This window comes from Pelecanus crispus, chromosome 4 (genome assembly GCF_030463565.1).
Source record: "Pelecanus crispus isolate bPelCri1 chromosome 4, bPelCri1.pri, whole genome shotgun sequence".
NCBI classification, from domain to species: domain Eukaryota; kingdom Metazoa; phylum Chordata; class Aves; order Pelecaniformes; family Pelecanidae; genus Pelecanus; species Pelecanus crispus.
The window spans coordinates 40,307,961-40,335,041 of NC_134646.1; the positions used below are offsets into that span (position 1 = coordinate 40,307,961).

Below are 27,081 nucleotides of genomic sequence, written 5' to 3' on the forward strand. Positions count from 1 at the left end.
ACAGGTGACTGTGTGGAGGTAGGCTTACTGGGTTACCTCTTCATCGGCCAAACAACATTGCTGCCTTAGCATCTTACTAAATTTACAAAGCTTGTTTGCAAAGGGAAGCTTAAAATGTTCACATGAGCAGCTGTCACAGATCAGTTGACAAATGACAGCTCCTTAATATCACTGCAGCTTATTTGCTTGTGATTTGGAATACCATTTAACAAATCTGGTACGCTGTGAATACCAGTATACTACAAAATGTATGTCGCTGTCATCATTAAAAATCACCGCCTTTTTAATGATGCATTTGAAAAAGGAATACTGTGTAGCTGTGGTTACCACTTGGCTATGATGTTGAAGTACCGTGACCTAAGCTTTTACAGAAATTAAGGTTTCTCAGAAAATAGATTGCACTTGCCCATTACAAGGAAAATTGTTTGAAGATTTAATTTAGGCCAAGTCGAGTGATGTGCTGCCTTCATGGCAATTTGTTTGACTGGCTTAGTTATGCCTAGCTTGTCTGGACTACAGTCCTTGTTCTTAAACTGGCATCGTGGATAGTAACCCTGGCTGCTTTGAAACCTGTAGACTAATTAAGCACCCTAAAAAATCCCCACCACCAGCAAAAGTACCTGAGAATTGTCATATCTTAATCTTGCTCTGACAGCTCTTGGGGAAATCCTCTAAGCAAAGCTAACCACTAACCCTATTTTTAGTAGGCAACCCTACCCGATATACTGTGGTCTCCTTCTCCTGGCCACCCTAGTTGCTCTTCCTGATGTTGTTGTCTAGGCTGAGGTCCTTTAAAATGCTTCTATCATCACAACTAGGTGCCAAGTAGGGGGTTACTTTTTGGCTGTTACACAAGCATCCTGGATTTATCACTTGATTTCCCCTGTTTGGTTCTTTGTTCCTAATTAAAAAAAAAAAAAAAAGTTATTTAAAAGCTGCCAACCTATAGTCATCTGTATGTGGATAAACTTATATAAAACTCATCCAAGCTACAAGTACTTGTTTAAAAATAAGTCCCCCTGTATTTAGTAGCTGATATATTTGTTAGTGCAAAATTGATTTTCAATTTAGTAGGATATTGAGTCTTATTCCATATAGCTAGTGGAAAATATGGGACAAATAACAGTCTGTCTCAAAACAATTTGAGACTCTCCTTAGCATTACCAAAAAAAAAAAAAAAAAAAAAATCCCCTAGGAACTAGCATAACTCTGCAACAAAAGATGTGAATGTGAAAAAGGAGAGAACAGATTTAATACAAGCTTCCAACTGTTGGCTATAAATATTGAAAAGGCGTGAAAAGGCAATTATATTTTTAATTGTGAATAACTTAAGTGCCTTTCATAATTACGACTGTGCAGTCAGTAGGAGAGGTCTTTTGTAGTGAATCCATTTTGTTTGCATTTGGACATGCGACCAACGTTTGGATTTTTGACTACAGAACTTAGCTTTTGTGTTAAGCATTTAATTGTCTGACTTTGGAGAGTCTGGAAACCAGAAAAGAAATGCATGGCACTACCCTGTAATTTCCTACGCTCATTAGTTTGTTCACTGACTTCTATGAGATGGCAGGCTTTAATTTCCCGTCTATGCTTTGCACGTTTATCCCCATCTTATGGGATGATTATAATAATGAATGTCTTAATTTTTTTTACTGTATTCTGCAAAAAGCTTTATGACCAGCAGGATATGTTGAATCAATTGTACTAATCTTGAGCCAGTGTTAAAAGTCTGTTAAGTGTGGGTGGGTCATTGAACCTGCTGACTCATTTTTATACATTTGAGCAGGTTCTGCTGGCAGGATTGAAAACCAAAACCTGTTTATATTATTATATGTAAATCTGTGAAGCATTACATGGAAGTAGAGGTTTTTAACCCACTTGCCATTAGAAAAAAAATCTAAAATGCAAAAAAAAAAAAACATGTAATGAAATTGTCCTTTGAGGGAAGCTCATTTAAAAAGACAATAATTCACAAACAAACAAAATATATTTGAAAGACAAGAAGGCTGATTTAAGTAGCCCATTGAAACATCTTGTTTCTCCACAGCTATTTTACTGTGATCGTATGGTGTTTCTCCAGCTTCTGACTTTGAGGCAGTAATGCAGTTGAAGTCTTTGGAGAGCGTGTTTTTGTTCTGTACTGGGATAACTCCCAATTAGGACAAACTAGGAAAATGGGGTTTCTCCTTTTTTCTTTACAAGGTTTTGGAGTTGTTCCTGATTAGCTTCACGTGTGGGTACTTCAGTTCCAGATTAAAATCGCCTGTTCCTCCTGTTTCTAATCCAGTTTAAAAATTCCACCCGTAACCCAGAACAAATGTCCCCACCCTCCCCATAGTGCAGCTAAAAATAACATTTTTTTTTGTGTCAACAAGTCTTAACAAGATCAATACAATTTCCATATTCCTTTTCCACTGCCTAGCTGAAGCAGAGTAAGTGAAGACTTGGGTTGGCTTGATGGCCTGTAAACGGCCCTTCTGATAAAGGCTGATTTCCAAGCTTAGTCATGCCTGGTTGCTGTGGAATAATGTTTTGTCACAATTTTGCTGAACTATAATGCATGTTAGTCGAGACAAATCCGTATAGGTTTAAGGTGGTAAAATTTTTCAGAGCTTTAGTGGCCGCTAACACATATGGCTGAAGTTCAGATAACTAATTTGGCATTTGATGGCTCTAACAGACCTTTAAATTGAAAAGTTGCCTTTAAGTCCCCGTCACCTGTTTGGAGTATGAGTAAGAAGGTATTTGTTTTTCTAAACTCCTCAGTTTCAAATTGTCTCATCATTGACTTGGAGAGCTGCGGTTTTGAGGTAAGCCAAGCTAGTGTCTGGAACAGGCAGTTTATGAAAAGGTAGATTAGGCTGGTGGGTGGCAAACTGGGGACAGCAAAGCTACTCTATTACAATCGGTTGTCTTCCTACTCATGTACGTGGCTTTGCTCCTCACCTGTCCCCAACAATACTTGTTCTTCCTTCCCACCCCTCCAGTTTGTACGTTTTTCCTGTGCCAAGCAAAAGAAAAGGAAGAAATGGTAACGGCAATGTGGTGTGATGGATGGTGCTCAGCAGAGCAACTCTGCTGAGCTGAGTCCCCTTGAATCTGTCATGAATGTTGAGTTTCCAGGCTTGCAGCTTGTCTGGGAGCTGCTGGTGCTGCACCTTGGGAAGGGGAGGGCTGTGTTGGGCTGGGTGGTGGCTGGATGGGTCTGGCTTGCTCTTGGCAGGAACGCAGGAGTCCCACCGGAGCAGAGAAGGTCAACTGGGATCTGAAACTGTGCTAAATGTGGCAGATGAACAGGATAGGAACTTCTTCAGTCCTGCTGTGAGATTGTTGAAGAGAGTGGCGTCACCTGATTCTGTAGGCTTTCTGTTTGAAAAATCAGATTTCAGTATTAAAAATGTCAAGTTTGGCTAAAGGAAATGTGAATTGTTTCATATGCAAAACTGATAGACCAAGTTTTGTATCCTAGACTAAGAAACTGAATGTATTAAGAAGTAGCAGCTTTATTCTACGTTCAGGAATGAACTTTTGTTAGTCTGATGGCTTACAGTTTTTTATATACTTCAAAACAGACTGATATAAAGGAAATAGTTGTTTCAGGTAAATTTACAAAAGTAAATTACATAATCTATATTAATCCTTAAAATATGGCCTATGGGATTTCATTCACAAAAGTACCAATTTGGGCGACTTGACAGATGTAATTTCACTCACTTAAATATTTAATTTATATCTGTGTAGCTGCCAATTCAGCATCAAAGTCAATAAATTGTTTTCTGTAACTTTGGCTTTAGTTTTTTTAAGCCATGGATCTCTATGTAGCTTGCCGTACACTAGTAAGAACGGCTTGCAGAAAAATGCGGTGGTAGCTTACAGTGAAATTAAAAAGAATAATCTATCTTAACTGGTAGTGTGATAGTTTGGATTCTGGCAGGCTTCCCATGTGGCTGCCCCCCACCCCTGAATATGAAGGTCCTGATACAAGAAAAAGGATGTCAAATATTTGTAGTACATGACAAATACTTCATTTTAATCTCTTCAACAGATTAGCCTTGGTATGGCTCACTGATAAGTCCATACATACCTGGGCATGCTCCTGCGCAGCAACCATGACTGTGTTTAGGTTTTTTCCACTGCTGGGAAGCTGGAGGTGATGATGAATACTTCATCTTCATGTGTGCGTGGCAGGGATTTTGGTATCAGTAATACTGGATTTTTTTTTTTGTCATGGTGTGAGTTGTTTTTTGTGGTTTTGCTCCTGACTTCTGGCAGCTTAATATTTGCAAGATGTGAGGTCACCCTTAGGGCAAAGTCTTGCCTTCGGAGATAGGTTCGGCTGGGATAACTGGCATATATATATATAGATATATATATATATAAAAAAAAAACAAAACAGGCTGCTATCTCTGAAGGCAGTAACTCACGTCGTCTCCTGAGCTGCTGTTGGTGAGAACCTGGCATGTTAGTGTGAACCAGATGTGAACCAACCTACTTAGGAGCAGACATGTCTCTTCTGTGGACACGGAAATTTCTGTTTAAGCCAGATGGAATCGATGTTGCTGTAGTTCTTTTGGCAATGCTGGTGCTGCTTTGGCCTTGGTGAGCCAGTACAGGCAGGCAGGTGCTAAATCAATGCTACAGGAAAAAAGAAAATATAAATGCTTGGTGTAGCTACCTGAGTGGCTGCAGGTCAAATGATTTCAGGTGCTGGATTCAAGAAGAAAAGGGAAAAAGACAGGATCCTGCTGGTATAAAGAGAGGCAGGACTTCAGCAACCCGAGTTTGGATTGTGGCTTCATTGCTCAGTAGGCAGATCTTTTTCAGCCTAAGGTGAACATCAGGTGCTTTGAAAAGATCCCTTTTTTTTTTTTCTTTGTCCAAGACAGTGAATTAAGGAATTAGCTTTTATTTTATTTTTACCCTTTGATTTAAAATAAAGCAAACTATTATAAGATGAAAGTTTCTCTCTGCTTGTTTGCCACTTCACAGAAATGAGTGGATTTCTCACTAAGAGAGCAATGAATTTCTCGGCTCAGCATTTTGCTTTTTAACCGTGGCAAGGATGAATAGTTGAGTTGGGCCTGTAGTTTCACATCTTAATGCAAACTAGGACTGAAACCAGTGTAAGTCTGCGATTTTTAGAGAGGTTTAACTTTTTCAGTCCAAAGTAGCAAATTTTCATGCGTCTATCACTTTACTAAAGTAAAAATTTCTTCATTAGGCTAGTATGAATTTGGGGTCAACATTCTGGTTTGGGTTTGTCTGGTTTGTGTAACTGGCATTGCCCAATATGTTTGAAACACAAATGAAATGGCTAGAAATGTCTGGGCATAAACATATGCAGATTTTTATTAGAATGGAGAGCAGAGGTAAGGTTGCAGACCAATGTGTTTCTACAGACCTAATTGAACTTGAGCTGTGTTAAAACTTGAGTCTCTTCATTTTGTTTCAAAGTACAGTCAGAACTTTAAACTGAGCCAGCTGACCCTGTGGAAACAAACAAATTAAGAAATAACACTGAATTAAACAAATTTCGGGCTGCTCCACACACAGCAACCCAAGCGTATGACTTTGGCTGCAGTACAAATGTAAGCGTAGATTCGATTTCAGTCGTTTAGCCTTCATTTAAATAAAAACACACTTTAAAAACTGCCCTAATTTGTGCTTTGCATTTAATTTTTGGTTTTGGAGTTTCCAGCGAGATGTTTTTTCAAGCTGTTGCCGCAATCTTGATGTGGAACTTGATTCTTGTAGCAAGATCAGCTGAGCCTTTGCATTGCTTTTGCTGTCATCCTTGTTCGATTCTGCAGGCTGGATAAAACTAGAAAGCAGAAAATTGGTGGTTCCTCTGTGCTTTTGTATAAACAGTCCTTCCTGTGGCAGAATATTTAACCAGTTAACCAGTTGTATCGGTTAGCTTTGCTTTTCTTGACTTTTATAAACTGTTATAAAGGTATATTTTTTTGAAATAAAGGGAGAAACTGTGTAAAGAATGACTTTTTCTGAAGTTTTGATGGCTCAGTCTGCCACCTGGTGGGAATTTGAGTATGTCTAGTGTAAAAACACCCGCAACCAAAAAAAAGTCTTGGACCGCTGCTGTCACCTGCGTGTTTTTATATATTCTGTGGATTAGTTAGAGGCAGCTTTCAGGGACACTGCATGCTGGCAGAAGTGTTCGTGTAAATCACACTGGGGTTGAATTTAGCTGCTGCTTTAAGGTTTTCCTCAACTAGCTGGCATAAATCACAAAGGCAGGTTATGTCCTTGAAAGACAAATGTCTTTTTGTGAGAATTTAAAAACTTTAGCTTTTTGGAGGTTTTTTTTTTTTTTTGTTGTCGTTGTTTTTAAGAATATCCAAATTGAAAACTTCTATAGCTTACATGCCGACTTTTGTGTGCGTGCGTTTTTTTTGTGAAACGGCTTTTTTTTCACCACTGTTTCAAGCATTTGGAATCTATTTAGGATTTTACAGCACTTGGCACAAATATTTCTGAAGGACTCTTTCATTCCATTAATTCACTTCTTAATTAAGAAGTTGAAACAGCTATTTATGTTCAGTAATGAGGATGTTTGCTAAGTAAGCAAAGCATATTTTTTTTCCTGAGATAAATGGAAAACTGAGGTGACCTATGACAATAACTTGATATTCTGATTTTATTCTTTTTTTTTTTTTTTTCAAATTGCTTTCCTACTTTTTAATGCTGCTGACTGACTGGAAGTGTGCAGTGTCTACTGACTATATACGAAAATGTCAGCTTTTTTGAATCAGCTGTAGTTTTCTGTACCTTGCAGCGTTATGGAGAACTTAATTGGAAGCAATGGTGCTGGCTGTTACTTGAATTTCAATGCCAAACTTTTGGTGCTAGAGGGAGCTCTTTCCTGATAGATACCCTCTGGAAAGGTGCAGCTTAAAGAACGGGCTGCAGCACCCTTCTCAGAAAAGTTGTCTGATTTAGTGCCAGTGCACATCAGGTGCAGTGTTATAATGACTATTTGCTTTGGTAGGACCCCACTGTCTGGAGCACCGGTCTGTTTTCTTGCTTTTTTTGCAAGTCAAAAGAAACACCTTAGTTATCTCTGTGATGAGATGTCTTCAACTTTATCTTCCCTGTATGGCTGCAGCTAGCAGCCATGATGGAAGCACAAGTAAAGATTTGTTTAGGGGCTTTTTTTTGTTGGGTTTTTTTGTGTGGTGTTTTTTTTTTTTTTCCCCCCTACTCCCCTTTTTCAGATCTCCAGGTGCAGATTTGAGAGGCAAGGAGCTCCACTGTCTGCAGTTCCTGGTGTGGGGACCTATGGGATGTATTTGCAAATATTTGACAAATATGCTTATATTTTGAGGAGGGATTTTTTATTTTTTTAAAACCTGTTCACTAAACTTATCTTGTCTTTTGCTTGTGAAACTAGTCAAAATGACACCTTTCGGTGATTGCATTGCCCCTGCTTTGAGTCCCTTCAGCTGCATTTCTCAAGGAACATAACCTATGTTCTTTACTGCTTTGTACATCTGCAAGAGTTGTCGCTAGGTTTGTGTCACCCAGCAGTTTTGGAAACCAAATGTCCATGGATCCCTTTTACCATGCTCTTCCACTTTTAGATCTGTGGATCCCTGTAAGCCAGAATCTTTAATGGTTCTTTATTCATCTGTGAATCCTTTACTGCACATAAAATCTGTGCCACTGAGGAGAAACCTCAGTGCAAGCCGGTGGCAGAGGGTTATTCTCCTTCTGTTCTGTGTCTGCTTGTTGTTAGACAGACTTCCTAGAAATGAATTACAGTAGCACCTTCTGGCCAGGCTCTTTTCTATGTAATCCACTGCTGTGGGCATCTTCATAGAATCATAGAATGCTTTGGGTTGGAAGGGACCTTGGGAGATCATCGAGCCCAACCCCCCTGATCCACAGTGGTCCACTCCCAGCTTCCCACGGCAGCCGGTGGCTTGTGCAGCAGAGTCTGGCATGTCCGGATGAGCAGCGGTGGTGCCACAGGGACTGCTGGGCTTGTGTCTTAACCCTGCCGCCAGCGCAGGGCTCCGGGGAGCCTCTGGTTGCCCCCAGCCTATCTGGCAAGCGAGCAGGTCACTGACTGCGGCAGATGTGCTTTCACATGCTGTTATGAGTATTTTAAAAAAAAAAAAAAAAAAGATGGGGGCAAAAAAGCAAGCAACTACTGTATTTTCTCTTCAAAGCCTTCTACGTGTAAGGTCCCTCCATCCCAAACCATGCATAATTACTTTTGCCCTTGATGTGTCCTCTGCTCCTCACAGGACCACCAAAGCCCCTAGAGGGCAAGGGAGCAGAAGGACCAGAACAGAAGCAAAATCGCAGTATTTTGGCTTGTGCATTTCCTTTACTTTTTCAAACTGAATATTTGCTTTTTCTATTGTGAGAAAAAGATGTTCTTCTAGATTCTGAATGAAAGACATCTATTTAGTCTTAACCATTGAGTGTAACTCCTGGTATCTTTTCTGATCTGTACCATGGTTTAAACGAGTACAGTAACGTTTCTACACTTAATGTATTTAACTAGATTTTATTTTTATTTTTCCTACTTCAAGTTCTCTGTGCAACTTCAGTCCTAACATCTTTGCCCAAATACCACATCTAGCATTCTTTCATTGGTCTGAAAACCAAAGTATTTCTGTACTTCATGGTCAGTTTAAATAAACAAATATTTCCTAGTGACCAAATCTGTCATAAATTTATATCTTTGATATATTCCATTACTTGCAAACATCTTTTTACAGTAAGTTATGAGAGTGTTTGGTATTGGTGTTAGTTTATTCTCAACTTTGTCAGCCTCAGCTAGTGGTTGAGAGCCACTGCTCCCTTCAATGAATTGTGGACAATACATTGCCTCTTAACTAGCCTGTGCAAAAAATGGGTAATGAAACAGCATCAAACCCATGAGCTGAAGTTAAATCATCCTAGAGGTTGTGGGCTGAACTGATGCTTTCTCTTAAGTGCTGCAGTGATTTTAAGTATAACATCAGCAAAGCCTCTACACTGACATTAGTGTTTCCGTAGTTGCATCTTAGGAAGTTTTAGTCTTGGGTGTTGTTTTCACATCTTTATTAATAAAGTTTTGTGAGCTGGATATTGGAGGTTCACAGTGGTTGAATGTAACACTTTGCCATGTAACTAGGACTGTATTTATGATTTTTTTAATTATCTCATGCCAATAATTTTCTGTTCATGCCAACTTTTTTTGTCATTTAAGTTTGAGGTTTACCCTCCATTTGAAGAGGATACAATTTTCTAAGTATTGATATGCAGTGGGGGTTTTTTAGACTGTTTTGTACTTTTTTTTTTTTTCTTTCCCCTGAACATGAAAAGACCCATTTCCATGAGCTTACTTTATGGAATAAATCAAGGTTTTAGGGTACATTGGCATTGGGAAGCAGGACAGTGGTAGTTGCAAAGTAGCTCACTGGACTTCTGGACCAGGCTTGTTTCCTGGGCATGAGTAACGACAGCAAAAGCAGGAAGGTTGCCGTGTTTGTATTTTTTGATGTGGACTTACCATCATTCTTCCCCAGGTCAGGTTCCAATGTATTCAAAGGTATTCCTGCAATGTGCCTTTAACTTCTTGTAAATGTGTTATTCCAAATATTCTTGCTGCCCCTATCAGGAGAGCTGTGAATGCTTTGCAAAAACAGTATTTTAACAGCTTGTACCAAATTGAGAATCCTAATAAAGTTTTCCTTATGTTTGCAGGATTTGGAGATTGTGTATTCCTATTTACATGGGATGGAAGCCTTGTCTAATCTGAGAGAGCATCAGCTAAGGTATGATACTTTATCATTAAAAACACATATATGTTAATGCACTAACAAAGCAAAGGAACTACTGTTCCTTTGGTAACTATACACTACTCTTGTGTACCTTACCTCAAACTGAAAAGCTGGCGATCATGGCATCCTTTTTTTCCCTTCTTTATTGTCCTACCACTTACTCCTTGTGTGTGTGCATATGTGCATCCCTGTTTGTTCCTTCTGATTTCTATTATGGATGTGTTTGTTTTTCTTTTCAAACTTTCAGACTAGAAGTAAATGCTTTATATACAGAGTACAAGTTTCCAGTCCTGAAAGTTCATATATAGTCCAAATCATTTTTGTAATATGATAATCATGGGTCTGTTATTCAGCTTCTGTTTCAGTTTGTGCTTGCTTTCATGTGGAAGTTTTAGACAAATCATGTGCTACACACATAAATGATACTTAGTAAAAAAATTACTAATAAATATAATCTACATATTTTTTATTAAAATACTTCATGAAGCAAATAAATTCAAGTAAAAACTTCCAGATGAACATCCTATTTTCTGTAAAGACTTGCATTTGTTTGATTTTTCTTTAAAGTACTTGTTTCAGTTGTCCTCAAATAAACATCTTACAGTGGAGGTTTCTAAGGGTATTTAGACATCGGTGTGAGGCTGGCAGGTACAGAAGGAGGCCTGTCCATGTCCTGTACGCTTTATGGGGACGGAGGGTGAAGTACTGTTATTTTGCATCCTAGGGTTTGCCAACATTTGCCACATCTGAAGATGCTGAAGCAACTTTGACTTGATTAATGCTGGTTTAGATTCTAATTTTTGGCCTCTTGCTTCATCATTCTGTCAGAGTCCACATTCCCAAGCCAATATTCTGTAGTTTGGAGGAAAAAAAAAAGGCGGGGTTTTCTTTTTCCGAAGTGCTCAAGACACATTTTGCAATATGAATGTTGACTTCAAAGTAGTCTCTGTAATGACTTCTGTTTTGGAAGGAAGCCACGATCACATTCAGTTAAAGTATTTTGTGTTATGCTATTATATGCAAGACTTCTAGCACATCGAGTTTTGCATAGCTGGAGTTGAACCGATGTTAACTTGTTTACAAAGATCAAAGTGTGCACATATGGTTGCGTGGTATGTTGATGTGTGCTTTTTGGCTTCCTGTGCAGAATGAGGTTCTTGCTGAGGAATGTGTGGAACTCGGGCTCGCTCTCCCAGCACAGTGAATTCCTAGAAGAGAGCTTCTGTTTACAGTACCATACATGGAAAAGGCTGGGCTCCAGGCAGATGTGGGACAGAAAGCTTTTATAGTGTCCTTTAGGATACAACATTTTTTTGTGGCGATGGGACGCCACAAAAACCTCTGAGATGTATTAAAAACTAGTGTATTAAATATAGCCTCTAGTAGTGAATACCATACCTTATGGCTTGCTGATGATGTCATCTTGAATTTATTACAGTTGTTTAGGAAGCAGAGAAAGATCACGTTCGAGTGAAAATTAAACACGAGTATTGACCAGAACTAATTCAATTTTTTAAATATTTGAGGGAACAATCTAGTTCGTACTACTTGGTCACTGTAACTTCTAACTGTTCCAGTTTAACGGAAGAATTGAAACACTTGGCTACCTTCTGTAAGAGGCATTTTCTCCCCTATTACTGTCCTAATAACGGGACCAAAGCGCTGTAAAACTCAGACAGTGCCAGTGGTGAACTTTTGTGACTTTATCAAGAATGTACTTCCTTTGCTCCCAATTCAGAGGGGAACAAAAGTTGCTTGTTAAAGTGATTCTGTTTCCTATAACTCCTACTCTTAGATGGCCCATTGCCCAGCATCACTTCAGACCAGTGGGGTACAAACTATCCTTGAGCAGTATTTTAATTTTTAAATCTGACTGCTAGCAATGACTTTTCTGGTCTCTTCTCACCAGTAACCTCATGTCTGCTTTCCCCCTCCCTCTCAAAACAGAGGATCAGAGAGAGAAGGTGAGGACCCAGGAGGTAGAAGCAGACAGTAGCTTTCTGGTGTCTGTAAAGGATTTGGGCAAGACCTGATTTTATGGTGGGGAACAGCATCTGAAAAAGAGGTGGTTCTGTCATTCAAAAAGGTCTTTGCTATACCAGGAAGCAAGAAGATTTTTCATTAGCTGAAATTGATATACAATGCATAATACTTAATTATATACACCACAGAAATTGTCTATAAGAAAAGTTCTCAAAGATGGTCCAAAGAGTAGATCTAAAATACTGGGGCAGGGGAAAGACCGCGGTAGTAAAAACTTGACTTTTTTTTTTTAAGCAAACAAAATGAAGATCTCAATTTTCTATTCACATTTTAGGAATTATCAAGATATCACTCTAAGCCTGCCACTTCTGGACAGAAAAAGCATTATTTGTTAGGGGGCTGAACTAATAAGTAAAATCTTGCAAGAGATGAGTGCTAAGGTAACTTCTGTAGCAGCCTGTTGGCTATTGACATGATGGGAAATGGCAATAAGAAGCCTTTTAAGTGTCCCATCAAACTCAGATCAACTTCCAGGCCTCAGATCAACTTTTTTGAGACTTGTTGCCTGAGCAGGAATGCTTCAGCACTTTTGTCCACTTAGAATACCATTGCAGGCCGGTCATTGGTGCGCTGAGGTTCTGATGATTGATCCTGCGAGGAATGAGAATTTCCTTCCCAAATTTAAATATAGTTCCTCATTTGAATGTTCACATGAGCCTCTTGGGCAAATCTCTGTCTGACTGTCTGTCAAATAGCCTTGGTGTTTGCAGTTGGCTTCAGAGCCATAGAAGGTCCAAGGGAGGTGGTGGGGTTTACTTCCTTCCCACCCCCCCCCAGTAATTTACAGGGTCCATTTCCTTAAGACAATAGACAGAAATGGCATGTTGATTTTTTACAGCAGGTTAACATTGCATTTCCTAATACGTGGTAAGTTCTATTATAGTTGCTCTCTATTATGCCGCATTTGTCAGGCAGGCAGTGAATGCAAAAGTGCTTTAATCCTCCCCTCTAGACAGACAATTTTTCCTGCAGGAAATTCTCTCCACTTTGAGCCCTCTGGGACTTCAGCATCAAAATCTCATGGTTATTTTTAAGTTGCTGGATTTTAGCAAAATGAGAAGCATCAATTTACCATGCAACATAATTTCTTGTTTTATCTATTGGGCCTGACTTGAAAAAGGGAGCAGTTTTTATATCATGGTATCTCTGATTAGCATTACAGATCATAAATTTCCATCCATTTCTAAAATTCTGCATTGTTTCCTTATAAAGCAACTTTTATCACATCAGTTTATAAAATGAGATCAGTATTGTTGTACCTGTTCTATAGAAATTTTTTTTAGGGGAGCAATTACATCTGTTGTCCTAAATCAAATCTGATCTGGGATGAACTAACAACTTCAATGCTTAGATTTAACAATTTGGTCTCTTAAATTAAAAACCAGCTTAGCTTTAAATTAGTTGTTGAGTTTCTGCAAGTGCTGGCAGCAAACATGGAAATGCTGACTAACTTGAGAAAGTGAAGTCTTTGTGGCACTGATAGGAATCATAATTAAAAATTACTTCTTTCCTTCTCTTTCAGACTGATGTGTGAAACGGTTAGATATGAAAGACATGAAGCAAATGAAGTTCTGTACTAGTAAGTATTTCTGCTTCTTTTCGCACGATGTTGAAAGAATTAATTCATTTTAAAGTGTGTTAAGGACAGCGTTTAATGCCAACTCCCTCACCCAGTGCACAGTCTGTAAACATAAATGAGCCTCTTCATTTTAATCGTCAAACAGAGGAGAAATTTGCTGGTGCCAGGGAGGGAGCTAACAGTGACTCTTGCTTGGTGATGTGTGTTGTATTAATTTTTGTAACCAGTGAGATTATATAGAATTAGGGGATGTGGGATGTCTTCTCATTAGAGTAAGTTGTCATTTAGTCTCACTTCAATTTTGTCAAAGTAGTAGCAACCAGCTTTTCGTGCCAGAGGTGCCAAATTGACATATCTATCACGGCTTATAATTAGCAGGGTGTGATCTAATGTCAGCTCAGATTTTACAGCAGAGATCTGAGGAATGCAATTGCTTCGTTTCTGCAAGCAATTTACTGAAACAAAAGATTTGCCAGGTTTTCACTTGCTGCCCCTAAACCAAACTGTAAATGCAGATTTTTCTGGGTTGTCTGGTAATATTTGAACATTTAAGCATACAAAGAATGCACCTGTATGCCTCCTTTTATACATGTGTAATTTCTCCTGTATTGACCATCAGGAGGAAGATGTGATTGAACAAACTTTAATGCTAAGCCTTGACCATTCAGCAAAGTTAAATTAATGTCTAATGAACACCAGTAATCAGTTATGTATGGGAAATGCACAAGGTCAAAATCTACAGGTGGATAGATAATTTTAATTAGACCAATATAATCTTTATTTGTTTTACAGACTAATTTGCTAGTGACCATTGTGCTGGTGATTTGTCTTTTTCTAGGCAGTTGGCTTGTGTCCATTATATGTACTAGAGTTTTTGTTCAGACCCAGTATCTTGGCTCATTCTAACTGTTGGTTTAAATTTGAATTATATGCTGAATGAATCAAGGCTGCTAGTTATGCATATAGTCAAGGCAGGCAAAAGTTACACCAGGAAATACGTGCCTGAGAAAATACGGTTCACAAACAGAAAATTGTGAAATCTGGGTTAATTTGAAGTGTTTTTTGCAATTCTTTTGCACTGATTTCCTTTGTTGCTCCTTTCATGTGACTTCATTTTCACTTTGGTTGTTTGCTTGTTATTCCTATTTACTCGCTTCTTGACATTTTTTTCCCCGTGATTTATTCAGTAGGTTTAATGGGCAGTTTGGCAGTTTTTGGATATAGACACTAATGCAAAATGTGCTTGCTCTAGCATTTCACATCTCTGATTTAATGTTTAATGGGCTAACAAACACAGAATATTTTTTTTAATTTAAAAAAAAATTAAAAATGCAACGTTTTGAAGCCAGAAATATGTTACTCTGAGTTGCAGCTTTACAGACTATTTTAATGAACAACTGGAGATCTTGGTAAGAAAATCCCATGGAACCTGCAGTCTAATTTCAGTATTCTATTTTTAGGATAATTAACTTGGAGGAATCCTTTTTTTGTTTCACAAGTTCAGCATATATATTGAAGATGTATTCTTCTAAAAAACACTATTCCAATTTTAAACTCTGCACATTTGGAAAAATTCTTTGAGTACAGGAGATAAGCAATGTGACAGCCAGGTTAGAATCAATCCACTTGGTTATGAGCTATAGGAGATGAGCTTGGAGCATACAACCTGGTCACTTTTTATTGAACATGCCAGAATTTATCACTTGGAGTTCTTATTTTGGTCATGAAGGCTCAGGTTTTAAAAAAGCATTAAATTTGAACTCTAAGTTACAACTTTTTTTTTTCCCCCGCTGAGGCTATGACTTGCATTGAAATCTGAAATTGGGTGCTAATCTTCTGTGTTCATTAGAAATACCTATTAAAATAGCTGCAAATGTTGGAGCTGTTAATTGACCTGTGTGTGTGACCTCCCTGAGGCACAACTTAATGTCTCAATGCAGATAAGCTAAAACTTTATCCCTAAATGCTAACATGAAACCTGCTGTGTATTTGATCAAAACTTTTTGATCGTGAAAATTTTGTTCATATCTGCATTATCAACTGTACTTATAAAAAGGTAAATTTCTATTGCATGTATGCAATGCTGAAAATAATTATCTGCATTCAGTACAAACGCTAATTTTTTATCCTCTGTTTTTTTAAAAAGTTGTTAATTTTTGTAGTATCTCTATAGATTTTTTTTTTTAATGGCCAAAGGGATAAAATGGAACACTGTTTAAAATTGGCGCATCTCATCTGCATTTACTTTACTATCAGCGGGTGTACATGGTAGTGACAAATTCTCAAACCCTACGGCCATCTCCCTGTTTAAATGGAAACTAGGTTATTAAAAGTGGCAGTTCAGCTCAAGTTATTCTTCATTTGCCAGTCATCCTACTACTTTCATTTGATGGAAAGTTAATGATAAAAAAGGCTTAAAACCTGCAAGGCAAAATTTCAGAATTGAGGTTTACTTGACACATATACCTGACTTTTTTTTTTTTTTTTTTTAAATCTACTACCTTTATTCAAACCTACTTAAAGATCCCATTTAAGAAAATACTTAGTTTGGTCACTTGATATATATTTTATCAGTAGTTCAAAGGAAAAAAAAATAGTTCTTTTGCATAATAGTCATTCTAGATGTTTTCAACAGTAAGTTTCTAATTAGCATTTTCTTTGGAAACCAGAGTTTTGGCAGATTTTTAGGGGGTGTGTATACCTCTTGACAGTTGAACAAAATTTTTCAGATCAAAATTTAAATATTTGCTATGATGGCAGAGAGGAATTAGGTAATTAGGAATCTTTGGTAATAAATGTTTTGCTTACGAACACATGAATATGTCTCTAATAAAAGAAGAACCTCTTTTTTCCCCCCTCATTAGTAATATAGGGGCTGTATGTGGTTTTCAGCCATGCTGTTTGATATTTCTGTATGAATGCATCAGTGGTGTTTGGCTTACTCTTTCTGTAAGGAAGTCTTGTATGTCTTTAAGCTTCCGTTATTTTCTTCTCTAAAGATACTGGATTGGCAGAAAATATTTCAAGTTTAGATAACCTGCTGTCCGAAGTCACTTGATAATAAAACCTCATGTGTTTCTGAATTGCCATGCTGTAGGACAACATGTTTTTGTGATCACATTCTCTTTAGTTTCTGTGCAATTGAACCTGGAACTAACTTAGCTGTGCTTATAATGTTTTTAAAAAACTACAGAGAAGAACCCAGCCCGTGTTATTGTAAAGTGTGTTTTAGTTTTTTAGAGAACCTTCCACTCAAAGCCTGATAGAATATATGCTCCTACGTCCCCCATGTCCCTTCTGAGAAGATTGCAAGATGTGCGTTTTGGAATTAAGCTCTAATCAGTAACAAATATCTCAGTCTGTAGCAATTTAGTAGTATGCTAGTGGTTTTGATTGTGTTGATTCTTAGAAAAGGGCAAGTGTTTAAAGAAGAGTAGTTATCGCTTGGACATCTTTAACTGAATTTTAGTGTTAACATCTATGGTTGGAAAAAGCTCTTGTCTGATGTCAACATGTTTGTGTGCTTTCATGTCATTCAGTTGTGCAGCCTTCTGTGCTTTAATGAAATTCAGTGTTTTCAGAGAACCGTATTGTGAAACAAAAGTAGAAGGCATACATATAAACTTGAGATGGGAGAGAAAAAAATGTTACAAGTAAAATTGAGTTATTACTACAGAGAATGTCCACAGCCGAAATAAGAAACAGCAATCTCTTAGTTTCTAAATTACTGACTGTAGTAGGCAGGGCATGTAACAAAGCCCTGTTTGTACAATTATGTTTTGTCTTGCTTTTTTCCCCTCATTCCCCACTTGTCAAACAATCTGAGATGAAAAACATCCACTTGTGTTAAGACTGTAGTGCTTATATTGGGGGGGAGGGCAGGGGAAGGGAAAAGGGGATGAGAAGCAGAGAAGGCTACGAAAAGGATAGAGATACATAATTTCAGCTGGTCTTTTTGGATGTTTTCCGTGTTTGGAACCAAATTCTCAGGTCCAGTAGCTGTAATGTCATCATCCAGTCTTACCCAAGTTTTTTGAGTTACATCACTGTGGCAAATCACAAGATCCAAAATAGGGATTATTTTGGGCTAGCCGTGTGGCCTTCTCCAGAGCTGGCTTGGCCCAGCTGCTGGAGCCTGAAACGAAATCTGGGAAGGAAATAAAGGAGCATGACTTTTTGGTTGGTACTAAAATACTTATGGTTTTCTTAGATGAAAATGTTAGTGTCTTTCATGAGGCAGAACAGAATGATTGAAAAATGGCGGAGGGCATTGGCTTTCATAGAATCATAGAATCGTTTAGGTTGGAAAAGACCTTTAAGATCATCCAGTCCAACCATTAACCTACACTACCAAGTCCACACTAAACCAATCAAGGGTAGACTAGACTAAATCATGTCCCGAAGTGCCACATCTACCCGTTTTTTGAACACTTCCAGGGATGGTGACTCCACCACCTCTCTGGGCAGCCTGTTCCAATGCTTGACCACCCTTTGTGTAGCTTTGGGACAGGCGGTGTTAGAGGATCGCCCGAAGGCACTGGGGGGACACGCTCGGGGCAGTGCCTGGCAGCGAACTTGCAGATGCTCTTCCCAGGGAAGAGGCGTGCTGTCATCTGGCCAGGTATCATGCGTTACACAGAAAGTCCAGTAGGGATTTTGGATGTATCTGTAAAGCGTTTGGGCATGTCTGAGCTAGATGGCTAATCTGTAGTTTGATTTGCAGCTGCAGTTAATGTACAGTAGTTCTGTGCAAGGACAGGTGAGAAATAGATCTGAGAAGTTTTAAGAGTGGGCATCTGGAATCCCACAACAGTCCTACGATAAAAGTGACATTTAGCAAATTCATGGTTCTTCCACGGTAGCGTATTGCCCTGAAGACCCTCAGGATAGAAGCAGTGTGCACAAAACAACAAAAAATGATGCCAAAATCGCCGTACGTTTCTGCATAGCCTGGCTTAATTGTGCAATGAAGTGTGACAAAAATGAGCTACAAGCTTCTTGTGTAGCTACTGGTGCATGATTTTTAAACAGAACAGCTCTGCAGAGACCACCTCACTGAAATTTGTCTTCTGACGCATGCAGTTGTACTATGAAGGAGTGCTTTTAAGTTGTGTGCATGTTCAAGAAGTTTTATGATGGTGGTATCGCCACCATTTGTATAGATACTGTATATGTGATCTATAGCTATATATGTTTATATCTTATAAAACTTAAAACCTAGAACATTACAGAAAGGAATTGCTAGCGAATTGTATGAGGATCAAACTGATGTCCACTAATGATAGTCTAAGTTATCAATAAAATTGTTCTCTTGAATTCTTTAATACTTTACTTTTGATGAGAATTTCTGATGTTTGGACAGGAGGCACCTGTTCGTGGAGGTTTAGGTCACATTTCTGCATTGACTGTCTTTTACTGAATGTCCTTGACTTCAGAGAGCCCCTATAAAATTTTCTTCCTTGGTTTTACAGAAACATGAGACACTTTGAAAATTATTTAAAATGCTCTGAGAATATGTCTGTTTTGAAGCATCTCTCTGGGTCAGCATCCTAATTTTCAGGTAGATCTCTGCAGGCAATATATATTTATTCTGCTTGTGCATCCATAGGTTTCTGTGGAAGTCATGCAGCAGTATACTTAACGCAAAGAACTGCTGCAGCAGGGCTGGTCTCTTCTGGTTTTGGTGGTTGGTTTTTTTTTTTTTTCTTCTCCTTAAAGTATTCCTAAAGGTGTATTGCACCCTCTCATAGTCGGGCAGTTGCCAAAGTAGCATTGGGATACTGCCAGTTCTGCACTGCAGTAAATCGGGAACCTGAATTTATACATTGTGTTGTATATATATGCAACACGTACATTTCCTATGGGGAATTTCTTAGGCAATATGTATCATTAAAACAAATACATTCACGGACTTGGCAGTTAGCTCTGTATAAGGAGAGACTGAATCAAGGCTTCTTAATAGTGTCAGTGATCAATGTTACAGTCTGTTGGCTTTGCATAGCCAGTTCCAAATTTCTGTGTTTATTGTTTGACCTGATTTTGAGACTACTTCGAAGACTAAGGTTTTTGAGAGACTTTAATTTGCATCTTCCTTACTGTAAATGTTTTACTAAAGACTATCACGTTTTTGTTGTTCTAATTTTAAGAACAGAATATTTGATTTTGGAGAAATATTAGAAGGGTATAAGATTTTAATAGCAGGATTGTCTGTCTTGATTGACCTCAGAGTATTTTGGATGCAAGATGATTTTATTTTACTATTTCTGTCATTGTTTTCCTGATGATTTAGGAATTTCTCTTCTGATATCAAGGGCCAATTCACTGTACAAGTTTAATACCAAGACTTCAATGACAATAGATCAGTTAGTTTGCATATCTATATTTGCATAATGTGTTTATTGATTGCCTGTTTAATCAGCTATCTTAGATTGACACTCTGCAATAATTTCTGATCTGACTGAATTTTCTGTTTTACTGATTTTATTTCAAAAGTGGAAAAGAATAAAAATAAATGAAATAATTTCAAGAAAAACATGCTTCTGATTATTTGTTTTCATGTATACTGAGGAATTGTTTCCTGTGGCTCCTTCCTACTGGGAGATAAGACATCAGTTTTCATCTTGTGTTGTTAATAAAAGATAACCATGGATATCAGTTGAAATATGCACTTCAAGAGGACTTTTTAGTGAAAATTAGAAGTTCTGAATTCTGAGTTATTAGTGTTATTACTGGATATGTATACGATTTTTTCTTGTATTTAGAGTAAAGATTAGAAGTAAGAATAAGTTTAATGTGCTAATCTAGAAAAGAAAAAAGTATATGGAGATTTTGCGTGGCTGATGCATTAAGTGCCCAATCTTTTTTACTGCTGTGTTTGGGATATACCTTTTAATGTCATCAAGAGCATTTAAAATGCTCTGGCAGATGTCAGGTAACTGCTTAACTAGCTTATTAAGGAAGGTTATAGACAGTGCTGACAATGCGAGTAAATGGTTTTCTGATTATTCTGAGTGTTATAACAATACAGTGCTAGTGGGCAGGATCTTCAGGCAATGAGGTGTCTACCGAAGATTGTAGTTGCACTTGAAGACAGACATGTTTGCCATCCCAAAGCACTTCAGGGCTAATGTCTAATTGTGGCAATGGTTATTCAATTAAACGGTAAACTACCTATAGCTTTCAGCATACAGAGGATAACCAAAATGAGCAAAGAGAAACAGATTAATCTGATGAAACAATATCCTATGGAGCATTGGCTTGCAGAGCAATGTTCTAATTTCTTCTGGTGTAGTATTTAAATGGCTGAAAGAGGTCCCAGTTCTGACATGTCAAATTTTCGTTGTTTCTGTTCCTCTCAAATGGAGATCTAGGAGCATAAACAATGTCTGTTCTGAATTGCTCCATGTTTGCTTTCTGAAAATTATTCAGCTTTCAAAAACATTGAGTGTGATTTCATGAAAATGTAGTCTGCTAGGTACATCTTGGTTTGTAATACAAGTTCTTTTACCAAAACGGTTAGAGATGTTATTGCTTGTAGGCATGGTACTATATCCAGTTTAAATGTAAGTCTTGAATGAACTTTGATTTATGGAGAGAATAATTCTAACTAGCTCTTTCACAACCAAGAAATCGTTCTTGCCAATTTCATAACCTTTTTATGAAGTAGGTTGGAAAAAACCTCTGAATTGGAAAGTAATTCTGGATGCTGATGTTTGACTTATGTTAGAGGTCCTTCCAGCATCTGATGTTGCTGGACCATTCAGTCCAGTGTTGGAGAATGACACCTCTGTTGTTTAGATCTCAGGATAAACACAGCTCCTGTAAAAGGAATATTAAGCAGTGATTATATGGAAGCTTGTTTCCATTGAGACCTGCATACTGCTTAACTTTTTCAAGTGCTGTCTCGAAGGAGTTGGCTGAGAAACCAGATACCAGAAGGTGGTCAGAGCAGCAAAGACTTCTGTTTAGCATGTGCTTTCAAGCCCAGGTGCTGAATTTTGCACTGAAGTGGTGTCTTATTTGACAGAATTCAAGCATGTTTGACAGCAGTCATCACAAAGACCTGCAGATTCTTCCCACTGTACACAGTTATGACGTTCATTATCTCATTTGAACCAAATGCACACAAGTAAGCAAGTGCTGAATATGATTCATTATTCCAGAGGTTTTAGTAGTGCTACATCTCATCTTGATGGACAATGAGAATTAAATGGATTAAATGGCTCTCATTATAATGTATCTATTTCTAAAGAAGTTTTAAAGGAAAGTGATGCATCAGGACTTGTTAGGATAGAGGAAACACTGGAGATGGTGTAGATATTTGAGATTTATTGGGTCTTTCAGCAGGTGGACTTAAATCCTTATTGCAGCTGATTATTTTGGAAGGTTTTCCAGCATCTTACGTGATCAGGACACCTGAAAGCTAAAATTGGAACACCTGTGCTACTGTAGATAGATGACTTATAGAATCAGTACGTGTGGGGGACACGTATTGAAACAAGTTATTTTTTGTGCATAATTTCTTTGATATGCTGTTAATGTTGATTCAGATTTACAGTTACAAACCTGGTGTACAAGTGCTGCAGATTGCTTTAAATCAAAATAAAATAATTATAATTAGAAAATAAAACTTCAGTTTTAAGTAGTGTGTATGTAGCTAGTTGGGGTTCTGGGAATAAGAAGCTGCCCCTTCCAATGCAATAAATAGCTCACAGCATGAAGAGTTTGATACAAGTGCTGAAGACTTTGAGAGAGCCTGCAAACTTCTTGGGTCTTGGCAGTCTGGAGATTTATAAATGCTTCCTGATTTTTGAACTTTGAGTACCTCTGAGGGCTCAAAGAACAGTCATATGCTAGAAAATGTGAAGGCTTAAGTCTGAAAATATGGTCTAACCTTATAAGCAGTGACAGCTTGGTGATGTCGTCACAGACTATTGCATAATTATGTAGCTGAAGTTTTCAAACAGAACAGTTAGAGACAGCTGTGAAGTACTCTTCAAAGTTCTGTCTTCAGTTTTTTGTGTCGTTTTCAAAGCGGAGAAGTATGCTGTCTGGCTGCAGGTTGTAGTTACGTAAAAGGACTACGTCAAGGAAGCTGGGGAGGGAAATGCAATGGGAAGGTATTGCAATCCAGTCTCTGGATTTCCGTTTCTAGCTCCCAAATTCCTGTAAATCAAGCTCTCTTGTATTCTGGGAAATTAAATATAGATTCCTCAGGAAATCCCCAGCTCTCAAAAGTGCTGTAATACAAGAGTTAAGAATTAAAGTAGCTTTATTTAAATTTTGTACAACTACCTTAAGTCCAGATTATGAATAAAATCTGTTTATTGGTGACTGTTTTGGTATTGGCTTTCAGTTTTGCACCACCTTAAGGCTGGTGCTGGAACTCGAGTATTCTGAAAACTTTGAGTAGGTAGCTCTATCATAGTAGTTAGAAGAAAGTTAAATCTTGGTACCAAGAGTCCTTCGGTTGTTGTCTTCACAGAATATAAATCCTATCTTCTGCTAAAGATCTCTTGCTTTTCTGCTTCTTACTTTTAGGATTTAGGCTCTTTCCTCTGCACGGCAGTCAAATGGTTTGACTGCATGTAGACATCTGGGCATTAGTCTCTAGTGCGCTAACACAAGTTACAGTTGTAGTGCAGCCAGTGTCTTGAATCTGGCCATAGTCCTGTTCTGTAAAGGATGGATGGAAGTTTGTGTCACCAAGGTTTCACTGGGGCTTTTTTTTGGCTTAATACAGCTAGGACAGAATGACAACATGTATTGATTTTGTTCTTCTGACTGCCCCTTAACGTGTGACTTCTGGGTTGACTTAGTCCTGATTCTCTACAGGATAAATTGCCTGAGCTATCTTACTTTCTTGGTAATAAATCTTGTTTTCTGTAACTTGGGGAAGTGGATAGCTGTGCTGCATTCAACAGGCAACGTGACTTTAACAGTCCTGAGTTTCATCCAGATGAATATCCAGAACAGTAGATGAGCTGAAAAAAACAAACAAAACCCAAACAACCCAAAGAAACCCCCACCAGTCTTATGTATTTGAAGCAATGTTCTCCATCATTTAAGGCCAACAGCTAAAGTAATTTCTTGCCTGCAAATGAGATCTGTGAATGTCTGCCTGGAAACGTGCAACACGTGCCAATAACTTCTGATTTCAAGTATTTCCACTCCTGCTGTGCGTGCAGCCTTGCAAGACTGGAGGGAGGGTGGGGAGAGGAGCTCTAAACTAGGTAGAAGTGCTGTTTGCCTGCACTGGGTGGGCTTTGTTTCCAGCCTGATGTGGATTGTTCACTGCACTTCCAGTCTCCTAGTGTCTGGCAGCTGCTGCTTTAGTGGTGGTGGTGGACAGCAGTGGCACCCTTACAAAACTAGTGGTTGGAAAGATCTTGCGTAAGCAAATGTCTTTCCTTTCTACATCAGCTTGACTGATGGGTACTACTGGACCCTCCCCTCAACTGTCCCCAGACCAAAAAAGCCCCCAAATCTCCTTCTCAGGATGCCTTTGAGGGGAAGACATCAATGTCTATTCTGCTTCAGCTAATTCTGGATGAAGTGCTTACGTGCACTTAATACCCTTCTGTAAACCCAGTCAGGGACATGTCCTGTCCACAAAAGAACCCTTTTTAGCACAAAAAATTGTTGTCATCCCTTTGACTTAGGAGGACAAATACGGTTTATAGATACTGTCGACTGCCAGTGGTAGGCAGTATTATAGCAGTGAAAGAAAACTCCATAATTAGGCTTGGATTTATTTTCCAGAATTCAGTTTTGATGTTGCAAAGAAAGCCTTTCAAATGTGAGTATCCTACATTGGGTAAAATGGTATTTGCACTAGTCCTTGCATGGCTTGACAAAATGCTTTTGTAGTTCAGTACAGGCTGCTTCTGCAGGTCCTTCTGTCATTCGTTGCAGGCACAGAATTCCTGAAGAATGCAAAATGCATTGTTGTTGAACAAATGTCAAGTGTAATACAGAAAACAGGGAAACTTGATTGAAAGCCACCTGATGTTTGAATAGGATTGTGGAAAGCCCAGGATGCTGAAAATGAAAGAATTGCATGTGTTTTTTGTACCAGCACTGTCTAACAAAAGCTGGTTGCCAAATGACTGCTTTGAGGCTTAATTCTAAACAACTGGAAGTGTAACAAGTGTTGAGAAGTGCAGGAGTTAATATATTTTCATATGAAAGGAATAGATGACTCATTTGTAGTTTGTTTTGTTTTGGGGTTTTTTCTTTTTTTTTTTTTGGGGGTGGGGGGAAGTATGTCTGTCCTGGAGGAAGGAGTGTATTTGCTATATGTGTGGGTTTTTTTTCAGATGTTTTGTTCAAGACTATATTAAGACACTAGTAGTTGTAAGAATGAAGACAATGAAAATCCATCAGTGTTCTTTGCTCCTGAAGACTGTCTTGGAAATATTTATGATGTTTTAGCTGGCAATGAAAGTTTAAAAGAATACACAGTGTATTTTGGGAAGATACCTCGAATACAGACATGTTCTGCTGTAACCTTCCACTATTGTGATACAGCAATATTGAAGATTTTTTTTTATTTAGATAATTAAGAAATTGAGTACAGTAGAATTCTTTGTTTTGCACAACATGATGCAAGTACCTTAGAGCTTAGAAATTCTCAAACATGACTGTAAGAATAAAAAGTTATCTAAGTACACATAAAGCAAAAGGAAACCAAACCCAATCAGATGGTGTTCCTAAAGTTTGATTTATTTTTTTAATCAGCACTTTCAGCTGTCAAATGAACAGATGTTTCTTCTGATTATGTATAAAGTGGAATAAGTATGATGCTCATGACAGTTAAGTGAGAAGGAGCAACAACTGTTGAAGAGCTAACTTGCAGAGAAAGTGGATAAACCTGTGAACTGGCAAAAAACCCCCAACTGAGTTGGATGATTAACTGAGTGAAAAGTCATGCTGTGTGTGATCAAATAGGAAAAATGTAAACCAGTGCAGTTAAATGTATAATCACTATAGCTGTTTGTTAAATGATTCAAAGGGAGATTCAAAAGTAGCATTAAGATGAATTTGAATATTGAACATTTTGACTGATGCTTGTGAAAGCCAGTGGCTGCCTTTCTCTTTGGAGATAAAGTTCCCCAATGAGAAAGGATAGCTGAAGCCCCTTACAAATAGGTGATTTGACAGAGGGATTTAAAATAGTTCATCAACTCTTAAAGGAGGGAGGAAAAAAAAGCTTGTGTCTTGCTAGATTTGCAAAAGTTAAAATATTTTAATATTGGTTTCATTTTTTTAACTTTTTTTTTCTTGTTTCTATTAATTTATCCTTGGAAATGGCTTTCTGTAAAAGTATAAACAGATCTTCTAGATTGCTTTTGCTTTAGAGTCATAAAGCCTGTGACCCCAGGTGAGGTTCTTTCAGACTACACTTTTATACATAGTCAAACTGACAGTTTTTAGGAAAAGTGAAAAAAAAACCCCAAACCAACCCCACCCCACAAAAACTCTTATATGTTAACATAATGCACTGTAATCCACATGGAAAAATTATCATTGATGTCCTAATAGTTACTTCTCAGCAACTTGGGAAATCACTCAGTCTAACAGCCATTACTGAAAATTACTATTTTCGAAACTTTCAGCTATGCTATTTAGTGCGGTGCAGATTATTTGTATTTAGACTGGTATCTATTAAAAACCAGAAGCAACAAAAGAAACCCCAACAGACTTGCAGTTCAGCAGCAAAGCTGGCTCTATGCTGTATTCCTTTCTGTCAGCTTAGGGCTCATTTTGGGGGGAAGAGAGTTTGAAGATGTGTGACTTAAACTCAAGAAAACCACTACTTCAAAAGAAAATATTGTTCTCAAAAGCATAAACATGAACCTGAGTTGTCTGCTTTAACCTTCTTCTCTGTACTTACGGACAGTGTTGGTTTTTCTAAGCTAACAAGTTTGAGTGCAATACATGTCCATGTGAGAAGCAAGCGTGTGAAGCACGCTTCAGAGAAGGCAGCTTGGTGTGCTTCAACTATGTAAATCAAAATGTTTTGTTGTTTTAGCTGTGACGCCATATTATGGCTTCATTTTCTATTGTCTGTTGGTATAAAGAAGTATCTCCTGAAGCCTTCATTTTGAAGATGTTAGGTCTTCACTAGTCAGTGTGGCTTCAGTGGTCAGTCAGGTCATAGACTGGTAGAAAAGAAATATATGCTGCATCATCTTAGTTCTTGTGTTCTTGGTCATAGATTGTGTCCTCAATTTCATCTGTTAATTTTCCGTGTTTCTGATGTTTGTCCTTTCTCTTGTGGTTGTATTATAAAATGCAAAATGGAAATAGAGCACGTTTCTAGATTTACGGTTTGCTGTTTTGCTCTCGGCTGTTTTAGGCCAGCTCCCTCCCTCTCTTTCTAACTTCAGCTTTCCCTTTAGAAAGTGTAATACAGTGAGTGCCGAGGAAATGGAACTCTTCTTTTGAGGATTTGCTGTGTAGGTCCTTCTTAAATTGAAGTTCTTCAAATGTAAGACATGCTGCTAACATGTACATAGCTTACTTAAATCTAAGATTGGGTTTTAATACTATGCTGTCATCATCATTAAAAGATGTGGGCTGTTCTTGCCTGAAGTTAGAACTAAATGTTGCTAAAGACTTGAGAGACGTAATTTAAAAAAATGAAGGTGCTACAGATTAATT

General features: G+C 38.0%; 1 protein-coding gene across 2 annotated transcripts in view; it reads left to right on the forward strand.

The window, feature by feature from the left end:
• The window catches only part of RAPGEF2 (Rap guanine nucleotide exchange factor 2), a 188,803-nt gene that overhangs the window by 49,108 nt on the left and 112,614 nt on the right, over positions 1–27,081 (forward strand). For both annotated transcript variants that reach the window (XM_075708717.1, XM_075708718.1), the window contains exons 2-3: positions 9,718–9,788; positions 13,360–13,416. In XM_075708717.1, coding sequence (XP_075564832.1) covers positions 9,718–9,788; positions 13,360–13,416 — 128 coding nt within the window. The remainder of the gene's footprint in view (positions 1–9,717; positions 9,789–13,359; positions 13,417–27,081) is intronic.